Below are 13673 nucleotides of genomic sequence, written 5' to 3'. Positions count from 1 at the left end.
GTCTCCCAGTTTAAATCAGGATAGTTAACCCCTTAAGGACTCAGCCCATTTTGGCCTTAAGGACTCAGACAATTTAATTTTTACGTTTTCATTTTTTCCTCCTCGCCTTCTAAAAATCATAACTCTTTTATATTTTCATCCACAGACTAGTATGAGGGCTTGTTTTTTGCGCGACCAGTTGTCCTTTGTAATGACATAACTCATTATATCATAAAATGTATGGCGCAACCAAAAAAACACTATTTTTGTGGGGAAATTAAAACGAAAAACGCAATTTTGCTAATTTTGGAAGGTTTTGTTTTCACGCCGTACAATTTCTGGTAAAAATGACGTGTGTTCTTTATTCTGAGGGTCAATACGATTAAAATGATACCCATTATTATATACTTTTTTATTATTGTTGCGCTTAAAAAAAATCACAAACTTTTTAACCAAATTAGTACGTTTATAATCCCTTTATTTTGATGACCTATAACTTTTTTATTTTTCCGTATAAGCGGCGGTATGGGGGCTCATTTTTTGCGCCATGATCTGTACTTTTTTTTGATACCACATTTGCATATAAAAAACTTTTAATAAATTTTTTATAATTTTTTTTTTATAAAATGTATTAAAAAAGTAGGAATTTTGGACTTTTTTAATTTTTTTTCGTTCACGCCGTTCACCGTACGGGATCATTAACATTTTATTTTAATATTTCGGACATTTACGCATGCGGCGATACCAAATATGTCTATAAAAAATGTTTTTTACGCTTTTTGGGGGTAAAATAGGAAAAAACGGACGTTTTACTTTTTTATTGGGGGAGGGGATTTTTCACTTTTTTTTAACTTTTACTTTTACATTTTTTTACATTTTTTTTTACACTTGAATAGTCCCCATAGGGGACTATTCATAGCAATACCATGATTGCTAATACTGATCTGTTCTATGTATAGGACATAGAACAGATCAGTGTTTTCGGTCATCTTCTGCTCTGGTCTGCTCGATCACAGACCAGAGCAGGAGACGCCGGGAGCCGCACGGAGGAAGGTGAGGGGACCTCCGTGCGGCGTTATGAATGATCGGATCCCCGCAGCAGCGCTGCGGGCGATCCGATCGTTCATTTTAATCGCGAACTGCCGCAGATGCCGGGATCTGCATTGATCCCGGCACCTGAGGGGTTAATGGCGGACGCCCGCGAGATCGCGGGCGTCGGCCATTGCCGGCGGGTCCCTGGCTGCGATCAGCAGCCGGGATCAGCCGCGCTTGACACGGGCATCGCTCCGATGCCCGCGGTTATGCTTAGGACGTAAATGTACGTCCTGGTGCGTTAAGTACCACCTCACCAGGACGTACATTTACGTCCTGCGTCCTTAAGGGGTTAAAGTCCCCCACTATTAACACCTCATTGTGATTTGCTGCCTTGTTTATTTGCTTCAGTAGTTGATCTACTGCCTCTTCCATTATGTTTGGTGGCTTATAACAAACCCCTATCAGAATTTTATTATTATAATCTCCATATATTTCTACCCATAGTGTCTCCACATTATCGTTTACCTCCCATATATCCTCCCGCAGTGCGGCCTTCAGACTTGATTTCACATAAAGACAAACTCCTCCCCCTTTCCGTTTTGTCCAATCCTTCCTGAATAGACTATATCCCTGTATGTTGACTGCCCAGTCACAGCTATCGTCCAACCAAGTCTCTGTTATACCCACTATGTCATAATTTTCTTTAGACATCAACCACTCCAGTTCCTCTGTTTTATTGGACAGACTTCTGGCATTAGTCAACATGCAATACAATGGTGTATGATTTTTCTTCCTATGAAGCCTATCCCTATTAACTATTTTAACCCTTCGCTCCGCTCCACCCCCAGGTATATTACGAAGTCCCCCCTCTCTATCTACAGTATCTTCCCCCTCTACGTTGTAGGTTTCCTCCCTATGTAGTGTAGTGTTTTTAGGGTACATTCGCACTGGCAGGGGTTTATGGTGAGTTTCCCGCTAGGAGTTTGTGCTGTGCGGAAAATTTGCTGCAGCTCAAACTTGAAGCAGGTAACTCACTGTAAACCCGCCAATGTGAATGTACAGCATGCACTGACAGATGCTAAGAGTGGTACTTTTGCAACTGCTGGATGAACACTGGTTGGAAGACCTTCAGTTTCTGTTACCAAACTCAGCATTTTCCAACCAGTGTGCCTCCAGCTGTTACAAAACTACAACTCCCAGCATGTACTGATCGCCGGAGGGCATACTGGGAGTTGTAGTTATGCAACAACTGGATTGCACGCAACGACAACTCCCAGCATGGCGAGACAGCCGTTTGCTGTTCATGCATGCTGGGAGTTGTAGTTTTGCAAGATTTAGAGGGCCACGGTTTAGAGACCACCACAAAGTGATCTCCAAACTGTGGCCCTCCAAATGTTGCAAAGCTAAAAATCCCAGCATGCCCAGACAGCAAAAAGCTATCTTGGCATGCTGGGATTGTAGTTTTGCAACATCTGGAGGGCTACAGTTTAATGGTCCCCCAAACTGTAACCCTCCAAATGTTGCTAGGCAACAACTTACGTGCTTCCGTAGGATCGCCGCACCTCATCGATCGCCGTCAGTAAGTGACCTCCGACGCCGGTCACCGCCAGTTCCCCTGCTCTGCATGGACTACAGTGGGTGGGCAGAGCGGGGGAACTGAACTTTAACCTCCCCGCCCCTGATCTGCTATTGGTCAGTCGCTTCTGACGACCAATAGCAGGGATAGGGGGGTTGGCACCCCTGCCACCTCACTCCTATCCCTTCATGGGAATCGTGGGTGTCTTGGACTGCCCCAATCCCCCTTATTTTCTGGGTCACCGGAGACCCGTATGACCCGGAATCGCTGCAGATCCCTGGTCTGTATTGACAACGGCCGACATGGGGGGGGGGGGGCACAGGACCCCGCCAGGTGTTTGCACAGGGTGCCTATTGAATTATTTTGGCAGGCATCCCGGTCCGGTCCCCGCCCGGTGGGCGGCGGGGACTGGAATTCCCATGGGTGTACAGGTACGCCCTTGGACCTTAACGACCAAAGACGTATATTTACGCCCTTGGCCGGCTACCGCGATATAACAGGTGAAGTAGATATGAAGAGGTGAGTAGAAGCCTTGACAGAGGAATTGCTGTGGATATAGTGTTTCTGGATTTTGCTAAAGCATTTGATACTGTCCCTCATAGACGTCTGACAGGTAAGTTAAGGTCTTTGGGTTTGGAAATTTTAGTTTGTAACTGGATTGAACACTGGCTCATGGATCGTACCCAGAGAGTGGTGGTCAATGATTCGTACTCGGATTGGTCCCCGGTTATTAGTGGTGTACCCCAAGGTTCAGTACTGGGCCCGCTGTTGTTTAATTTATTTATCAATGATATAGAGGATGGTATTAACAGCTCTGTTTCTATCTTTGCAGATGACACCAAGCTTTGTAGCACGGTACAGTCTATAGAGGATGTGCATAAGTTACAGGATGACTTGGATAGACTAAGTGTCTGGGCATCCACTTGGCAAATGAGGTTCAATGTGGATAAATGTAAAGTTATGCATCTGGGTACTAATAACCTGCATGCATCGTATGTCTTAGGGGGGATTAAACTGGCAGAGTCACTGGTAGAGAAGGATTTGGGTGTACTTGTAGATCACAGACTACAGAATAGCATGCAATGTCAGGCTGCTGCTTCCAAAGCCGGCAGGATATTGTCATGTATCAAAAGAGGCATGGACTCAAGGGACAGGGACATAATACTCCCCCTTTATAAAGCATTAGTACGGCCTCACCTGGAATATGCTGTTCAGTTTTGGGCACCTGTCCATAAAAGGGACACTGCGGAGTTGGAAAGGGTGCAGAGACGCGCAATTAAACTAATATGGGGCATGGATCATTTTAGCTATGAGGAGCGATTAAAGGAGTTACAATTGTTTAGTCTTGAGAAGAGATGTTTAAGGGGGGATATGATAAACGTATATAAGTATATTAATGGCCCATACAAAAAATATGGAGAAAAACTGTTCCAGGTTAAACCCCCCCAAAGGACGAGGGGGCACTCCCTCCGTCTGGAGAAGAAAAAGTTTAGTCTCAAGGGGCGACACGCCTTCTTTACCGTGAGGACTGTGAATTTATGGAACGGTCTACCTCAGGAACTGGTCACAGCAGGAACAATTAACAGCTTTAAAACAGGATTAGATACATTCCTGGAACAAAATAACATTAATGCTTATGAAGAAATATCGGGTCGGTCCCGGCATGTATATCGGGTCATATCGGGTCGGTCCCGGCATGTATCTGAAGCCGGGACCCGGGGCTAATAGCGTGCGGCTAAAACGAAAGTGAAAGCTGCCCGGCTGCTCAGTGGGGCTGATCGGGACCACCGCAGTGAAAATGCGGTGTCCCGATCAGCTGGGACACGAGCGGAGGTCCTCTTACCCTCCTCCGGCGTGTCCCTTCGGCGATTGATTGCTCCAAGCCTGAGATGCAGGCTTGAGCAATCGACCGCCGATAACCCTGATCAATGCAAAGCTATGGCTTTGCAGTGAACAGGGTATAAGATTAGTGTGTGCAATGTTATAGTCCCCTATCGGAGCTATAACACTGCAAAAAAAAGGGTAAAAAAAAGTTAATAAATGTCATTTAACCCTTTCCCTAATAAAAGTCCAAATCACCCCCTTTTTCCCATAAGAAAAACATGTAAATAAAAATAAATATAAACATATGTGGTATCGCTGCGTGCGTAAATGTCCGAACTAAAAAAAAAATATCATTAGTTAAACTCTACAGTCAATGGCGTACGCGCAAAAAAATTACAAATTACAAAATAACATTTTTGGTCACTTTTTATATCCTGAAAAAAGGAATAAAAAGTGATCAAAAAGTCTGATCAATACAAACATGGAACCGCTAAAAACTTCAGATCATGGCGCAAAAAATGAGCCCTCATACTGCCCCATACGCAGTAAAATAAAAAAGTTATTGGGGTTAGAAGATGACAATTTTAAACGTATACATTTTTCTGTATGTAGTTATGATTTTTTACAAAAGTACGCCAAAATCAAACCTGTATAACTAGGGTATCATTTTAATCGTATGGACCTACAGTATAAAGATAAGGTGTAATTTTTACCGAAAAATGTACTGCGTAGAAACTGAAGCCCCCAAAAGTTACAAAATGGCGTTTTTTCTTCAATTTCATCGCACAATGATTTTTTTTTTTACCGTTTCGGTGTAGATTTTGGGGTAAAATGACTGATGTCACTGCAAAGTAGAATTGGTGTCGCAAAAAATAAGCCAGAATATGGATTTTTTGGTGCAAAGTTGAAAAGGTTATGATTTTTAAAAGGTGAGGAGGAAAAAACGAAAGTGCAAAAACGGAAAAACCCGTGGTCCTTAAGGGGTTAAGTACCAGGGAGCAAGGGTGTACCTGTACGCCCTTCGTCCCCAATAGGTTAAAGTCAATGGGTGATCTGCAAGTGGTTAAATTATCTAAAAGAAGGTGTCCTGCGCTAACCAATTTATAAATTTACAAATGATAGATTTTAGATTGCGGGGGTTCCAACCACTGGGACCCACCGCTATCTCCCGTACAGTGCCCTGACTCGGCCCTGGCTGAGCTGCTGTGTGTGATGTTTCACACACAGCAGGTGAGCTGATATAAACACTCTATTCATCTCTATGGTAGAGATGGAGACACAGCGATCTTGTGCCTGTACCAGCTGGCTGCTGTGTACAAAATTCGCTCTAGCTGTGCAGAGCTGGGGCAGCACCAGGGCACAATACTGGAGATTCTGGGCAGGTCCCTGGGGTCAGACCTCCTGCAGTCAGACATTTATGCCCTATCCGCTTAGCACTGGACTTAGTTATTTGACTAAGTAATGAGTTCATCAGTTGTTTAACTTTTTTACACTCATCCATAGTAAAAGATTGTTAGATGTAAAACATGTAAAGAAAAAAGTGTATATATACACCTTTCTACAAAGTGGCTTTTAAATGACAGATGCTGAAATATATTTATGTCTCAGCATCTTTTATGCGCAAAAAACAATTTTACTTTATTTGCAGTAGTTCAGTAACCTAAATCCATAATATAGACACACGGTTGTGGTCAAGTGGAACATCATGATGTCATAAAGAGTGATGTGTTGTTTCATTAGTATTCTGCAATATATGCACATGTAATCTTGAAGTGAAAGCACCAACTTTATAAGCAATGTCTGTGTGCTTTAGGCTTATTCTTGTAGCAAGTGTTATCACAATGGCTTCCACATGCTTTCAGTGTAATTCAAAAGTAGTGAAGATATTTGAAAAGATCAGAAAAGAAGTGATACCCATTCAGGTTCAGGAGAGCAAACTTCGGAACAGATGTGATAAACTGGGGAAGGAAATGGCCAGCAATTTCTTCAAAGACTATGCTGTAAAGCACTTCACAGGTATATTGGGTATGTATTATTGAAGTTCTAACTATATTATAAATGTAATAGCTTTCTGAATTACATGAAATGGGCCAGGTTTAACAAATTATCTAAAAGAATAAACTGTCTTTATGGTCTACAGCAACCAATCACAGCGCACATTTTATTTCACCATATTACCTGGCTCCAGAAAGCTAAACAGATTTGTACATTAATTCTATTAAAGAAATCTTAATCCTTTTAGTACTTATGAGTGTCACAGCGTGCGCTCCGGTCCCCTTCCCCGGACGGGAGCGCCAGCTCTCTCGGCCTATTGCCTCGGGATCCCGGCGTCCCCCGGTCAGTGTGAGCCCGGGGTTCCCTTGTGTCGGGGACGCGGCTGCCGTGATGGCTGGTCCCCGTTCGCATGCCTATTCCACTTACCTGTCTCCCCGCTCCCTGTGCCGTCCACTTCTGCCTCTCGGCGCTCGCGGCCCCACTCTCTAGGGCGCGCGCACGCCGCCTTCAGTAAATTTAAAGGGCCAGCGCACCGGTAATTGGTGCGCTGGTTCCTCACTTCCCCTGTCCTTCCCAATAAAAGGCACCTGCCCCTTCCTGCCCTTGCCTGATCTTTGTGCCCTAGTGCCTCAGAGAAAGCGTTCCTTTTTGTGTGTATTGCCTTGCCTGTTGCCGAACCTGTTGCTACCGCCTACTCGCCTTTTGAACCCTTGCCGCCTGCCCTGACCTCTGCTACGTCCGACTACGCTCCTGCCTGCTCCCTGTGTACCACGCCATATCATCCGCCAGAGAGGTCGAGTTGCTACTGGAGGATACGACCTGGTGGTTACCGCCGCAGCAAGTCCATCCCCCCCTTGCGGCGGGCTCTGGTGAAAACCAGTTTCCACTTAGAATCGGTCCTCTGGTACAACCCCCGCCATCGCCTCTCTGGTCCAGAGGATCCACTACCAGTCCTGCCGGTACGTGACAATGAGCTGCTGTATACTACAGAGGAAGTTGTGTAGTTATTTTCTGTCTGTCCCTAGTGCTCTCTGCTGACACCTCTGTCTGTATCAGGAACTGTCCAGAGTAGGAGCAAATCCCCATAGCAAACCTCTCCTGCTTTGGACAGGACAGAGGTGTCAGCAGAGAGCACTGTGGTCAGACAGAAAATAACTACTCAACTTCCTCTGAAACATACAGCAGCTGACCAGTGCTGGAAGTATAATACCAACTAGACAACAGCAATGAGGCTAAGATGCATAAAACTTAACTTTTACTCAAATCATAGAAAAAACTGAGGGTACACAAAACTGACAAACCTTAATAGGGAAAGGGATATGGGGTACAGGTGAATCCCTAATCTAGAGTCCCTTATACATAAAAAAAACTCCTTCTTCCTAAGTGTGGAATAGGGTAAATGGTAAATAATAGGTACAATACAACATACACAGGTGGCAAACCTTTCTTGCAAGAATATTGTCCCTGTCAATTAAAAATAAAGGTTTGAATGTCCTAGAGACACTTATTGTGCTGTTGGACTTTTTTCTTTTTAATCATGTCCTAAAGACATGGCAACATTTTTCATCAGTCAGAGCCCCAGTGCTGAGACGACCAATTGCCAGAGCCTCAGTGCGGAGTCCACCAATTGCTAGATATATACCTTTTTTTCCACCGAAGAAATGAATACTGAATTTTTTACTTTTATACAGTTTTGATAAATGAGGCCCAGTATTATTTCGTTATAAATATGCTTAAATGGGCACTGTCTTTTTAAAATCATCAAAAGTTTTTATCGGTTGGAGTGTCAGTGTTGAGACCCACACCAATCGTTAGATCAGCTAAGTGCTTCACTTCTTGGCTCTCTGCCTTTTTCAGTCTTGCTGCAGGAAACAGACTCCATTATAAGTCTGTGGAGACTATCTCCTATAGTGAGAGTGGAGCGTTTAGTCGAGGGCTTATCCCAGCTGTGTCTAGCAATTGGTGGACTCCGCACTGAGGCTCTAGCAATTGGTGGTCTGGGGCACTGGGGCTCTGACTGATGAAAACTTTTTCCATGTCTTTAGGACATGATTAAAAGAAAAAAGTCCAACAGCACAATAAGTGTCTCTAGGACATTCAAATGTTTATTTTTAATTTATAGGGACAATATTCAATGCTGGGCTAGGAAAAAAAAACTGAAAACAAAAGTGGCACACCATAGAATAAAAGTATTCAGATAACTAAATTCAAAGGTCTAGGATTGCTCACCTTAGTGAGTTGTGCTCGGTTATAGGCACAACTCTATGCTTATGCATACATGGTATATGCTATTGCAGCCAGTATTTGTTTTTCATCTGCAGCAAGGTTCCCACTTGAGTAAAACTTATGCAGTCCTGAATGGTACAGGATAGCTGGTCAGGTTTACTTTGCAAAACCTTTGCAGCAGGGCCGTTTGAAGGAATTTGGGGGCCCCAAGCAAAATAGACATGGACATTTTCGTTGCCTCATACATTTCAACATGCTGCCTCAACTTCATAAACGTTAGCAGAGGAGGCATGAATGATTTTTCAGCGCAGCTCTGTGTATTTTTTCCACAAGAAATAATCTGCTGCTTATACTAGTCTGTAGACTGTATGATAACCAGCAGTTCACTCCATTCTTAATACTCTTTGACAGAGTGCAATTTTGTGTTTAACCCCTTAAGGACCAGGGGTTTTTCCGTTTTTGCACTTTCATTTTTTCCTCCTTACCTTTAAAAAATCATAACTTTAAATGTATACGTTTAAAATTGTCTTACCCCCTATAACTTTTTTTTATTTTTCTGCGTATGGGGTATTATGAGGGTTCATTTTATAGCAGTACAATTTTTGTATTGATCGGACTTTTTGATCGTTTTTTATACATTTTTTCATGATGTAAAAAGTGACCAAAAATACACTATTTTGGACTTTGGACTTTTTTTTTGCGCGTACACCATTGACACGTTTTAATTAATGATATATTTTTATAACTCGGACATTTAAGCACGCGTCGATACCACATATGTTTGTTTTTATTTTTATTTACACAGTTTTTTTTTTTTTTTAATGGGAAAAGGAGGGGTGATCCAAACTTTTCTTAGGGAAGGGGTTAAATGATCTTTATTCACTTTTTTTTTCCACTTTTTATTTTTTTTGCAATGTTCTAGCTCCCATAGAGGGCTATAACACTGCACACACTGATCTTTTACATTGATCAATGGTTTCTCACAGGAAACCATTGATCAATGATTCTGCCGCTTGACTGCTCATGCCTGGATCTCAGGCACTGAGTAGTCATTCAGTGATTGGACACCAGGAGGCAAGGTAAGGGACCCTCCTGCTGTGTCACAACTGTTCGGGATGCCGCGATTTCGCAGCGGACACCCCGATTTACTTTCACTTTAGACGCGGCGTTCAACTTTGAATGCAGCGTCTAAAGGGTTAATAGCTTGCGGCACCGCGATCAGTGCCACATGCCATTAGCCACGGGTCCAGGCGTTTCGGGGGTAAGTTCCCCCTTTCTCAATTGCAGAAAATATTATATCGTATTTTCTGCAATTGAGAAAGGGGGAACTTACCCCCAAAACGCATTTTGCATGTCTACATCTCAGTTTATGTAACAATAAATGAGATTTTATCTGTAAGACTGAACCTTCATTCCGATCTCCACAAGGCAACGCCACAGCAGACCATCTTTTTTCGCATTTTTTGCACTATTCTCAATACCTACATCTAAGTAGTGCACTTTTTTGTACCTGTTAATCTGTAACAAGGCTACATACAGTGAAAGGCCAGGGAAAAGTAATCACTGGCTGTTGTTTTATGAAAATACATTTTCCAAGTGAACTGTAGTGCATTTTTTTGCCCTCATACGTGCCTACCACATACCTACATCAAAGTAGTGCACTTTTTTGTACCTGTTAATCTGTAACAAGCCTACATACAGTGAAATGTCAGGGAAAAGTAATCACTGGCTGTTTTATGAAAATATGTTTTCCAACTGTACTGTAGTGCATTTTTTTGCCCTCATGCATACCACATACCTACATCTAAGTAGTGCATTTTTTTGTACCGGTTAATAGTGATGAGCGGCATTGCCCATATTAAAATTTGCGATATTTCGTGAATATATAGACGAATATTCATCCTATATTCGCGAATTTCGCATATTCGTTATATTCGCATAATCGGGTATTCGAGGAAGACACCAGTGAGGGGGTGGGCAACTTTACTATTGGTTGCTAGGGATGTTGTTGATAACCTCTGACAAGTGTATTTGCATCATTCTAATTGGCCCACAATGAAAATATGCGCATATGAAAATATTCACACATGTGAATATGCGCATATGCGAATATTCACACATGCGAATATGGGGGAAAATTTTTAATATTCGCAAAGGGCCTACATACTGTGAAAGGACAGCCAAAAGTAATCACCGGCTGGTGTTTTACAAAAATTACAGAGTTTTCAGGCTCATTGTAGCACATTTTTCTGCCCTCCTAAGTGCATACCACATACGTACATCTAAGTAGTTTACTATTTTGTACCTGTTAATCTGTCAAGAGCCTACATACTGTCAAAGTCCAAACTAAAGTACTCAGCAGCTGGTGTTTTACAAAAATACAGAGTTTTTAGGTGTATTGTAGCGCATTTTTCTGCCCTAATCAGTGCATACCTCATACCTACATCAAAGTAGTGTACTATTTTCTGTCAAGGGCCTAAATACTGTGAAAACACAGCCAATAGTACACACCTGCTGCTGTTCTAGACAAATACTGTTTTAAGTGTAGTGAAGTGTATTGTACTCCCCTCATATACGCAATAAGTATGTTAGGAAGAGTATTACCAGGACGTGGAAGAGGCCTAAATTCATCAGGTGCAGGCAGAGGTCACAGTAGAGTAGGGGTGTTGGTGAGTAGGGGAGTCGCAGTGAGAGGTCTGAGCTCCCGGTGTCAGCTAGCAGTCGTGTCGTGACCAGCAACCCAGCAGCCATGATTGATCTGTTCACTCGGTCATCCACTTCATCTCAAGTGACATCCGACACCCACAGTCAACAGTCGGTGGGTTTCTCACACTCAACCCTCAGTTCGCATGGCCCTCATGCTGCTGCTGCCTCCTCCAGGCTCTCTCATTCTGCTGCTCTATGGTCTCCTCATGCTAATGCTACCAGTTCTATGCTCTGTCATTGTGCCACCATATGGTCTCCTCATGCTGATGATACCACCTCCAGGCACTGTCATTGTGCTGCCATATGGTCTCCTCATGCTGATGCTGCCACCTCCAGGCTCTCTAATTGTGCTGCTCTATGGTCTCCTCATGCTGATGCTACCACCTCTAGGCTCTCTCCTTGCTGCCATGGATACTGCAAAACATAATTAAGGTGCTAGTCCCCAGCTTCAGAAATTCCTTGCATTAGGGTCACTTTCAGGACTCCTGATGCCACCTCCAGGCTGCGCAATTCAGCCACTATATGGTATCCTCATGCTTCAGCCACCTCCAGGCTGTGCCATTCAGACACTATATGGGCTCCTTATGCTATCCCCACCTCCAGGCTGTGTAATTCAGCAAATATATTGTTTTCTGATGCTGCTGGGACTGTCTTGGGTATTACCTACAATTTTTTATGGTAGCACTAGCAAACATACATGCTCAATAAGGATTTCAACATTGATCTTCTAATGTTAGGGGTTGTTTAAGCCCTCTTATGTACACACCCTGCTGCCTGATCAAGGCTGTGTGTTTCAGGAACTACTTGGCTTACTGATGCTGCTGGGCCTGTTTTTAAATCTTTTGGATGTTAGCACTAGCTAACATACATTTTCTATACATGTTCTATACAGATTTCAATATTCACCTTTTAATGTTAGGGGTTATTAAGCCCTCTTGTGTGCTTCTGCTGCTGCCTGATCCAGGCTGTGTGTTTCAGCAACTATATGGCTTAGTGATGCTGATGGGCCTGTGCCTAAAAATGTTTGATGTTAGCACTAGCTAACATACATATTCTATACAGATTTAAACATTAACATAATGTTAGGGGTTGTGAAGCCCTCTTGTAAACTCATGCTGATGCTTGCTCCAGGCTGTGTGTTTCAGGAACTACTTGGCTTAGTGATGCTGTTGGGCTTGGGCCTTAAATTTTTGGATGTTAGCACTAGCGTACATACATGCTTAATTGAGATTTCAACATTGATCTTTGAATCTTAGGGGTTATGAAACCCTCTTGTGCACTCCTGCTGCTGACTGCTCCTGTCTGTGTCATTCCGCAACTACATGGTTTAGTTATGCTGCTGGGCCTAGGACATTACCTATATATGTTTATGCTAGGTACCATATATCTTCAATGGAAATTTCAAAATTCATCTTTTATTCTTAGAGATTGTGAGGCCCTATTGTTTCCTCATCTGCCGCCAACACCAGGCTGTGCCATTCAGACACTTTATGGTCTCCTCATGCTTCAGCCACCTCAAGGCTGTGTCAGTCAGCCACTATATGGTCTCCATTTATTGACTGTGTATTGTAGGAAACATCTGGCTATCCTTGAGTTAGTCTCCCAACATTATTGCCATGTTGATACCAGACCAGTAATAAAAGGAATATTGCCAAGGACTAGCAGATGTGGATACTGACCACCGGCTGTTGGAATTGACTGACTATTCCAGGTGGTATATTTACCATTTTGAAGTTCCTCAGTAGTGTTGAGCGGCATAGGCCATATTCGAATTCGCGAATATTCGCGAATATATGGACGAATATTCGTCATATATTCGCGAATATTCGCATATTTGTTATATTCCCGTTTTATTTTCGCGCATGCGAAAATGCGCGCATGCGAAAATTAACGTAAGTGGAAATTCGCATATGCGCAAATTAGCATATGCTAATTTTCGCATATGCGAATTTTCGCACGCCAGTCTCACACAGTAGTATTACAGCCTTCTTTACACCACACAAGCTGGAAGCAGAGAGGGGTGATCACTGTGATGTGTACTGTGAATAATAAAAAAAAAAAAAAAAAAAAAAAAAAAGAATATTCGTAATTACGAATATATAGCGCTATATTCGCGAAATTCGCGAATTCGCGAATATGCGATATTCGCGAATAATATTCGAATTGCGAATATTCGCGAGCAACACTATTCCTCAGTTCCAGTAGGCTTTAAGTCGTTCATTCTTTGTTGTGGTTCTTCAGTTGCAGAATTAAGTTGTATCATGTTTTCCTGTTCCCCCGATGAGCTAATTTCACTGGAACACACAATACTCACATTGTCATCTAATGAAGG

General features: G+C 42.8%; 1 protein-coding gene across 4 annotated transcripts in view; it reads left to right on the top strand.

The window, feature by feature from the left end:
• The first annotated feature begins 6186 nt into the window (after positions 1–6186).
• LOC130293838 (izumo sperm-egg fusion protein 2-like) overlaps positions 6187–13673 on the top strand; it is a 127358-nt gene continuing 119871 nt past the window's right edge. For 2 of the 4 annotated variants that reach the window (XM_056542998.1, XM_056542996.1), the window contains exon 1: positions 6187–6430. In XM_056542998.1, coding sequence (XP_056398973.1) covers positions 6211–6430 — 220 coding nt within the window. In that variant the 5' untranslated portion in view covers positions 6187–6210. Of the gene's footprint in view, positions 6440–13673 lie in introns of all 4 variants that reach the window. The other 2 variants (XM_056542997.1, XM_056542994.1) reach the window with 1 other exon arrangement.

This window comes from Hyla sarda, chromosome 10 (assembly GCF_029499605.1).
Source record: "Hyla sarda isolate aHylSar1 chromosome 10, aHylSar1.hap1, whole genome shotgun sequence".
NCBI lineage: Eukaryota > Metazoa > Chordata > Amphibia > Anura > Hylidae > Hyla > Hyla sarda.
The sequence above is the reverse complement of the archived record's forward strand: the minus strand, read 5'-3'. Positions and strand labels throughout refer to the sequence as shown.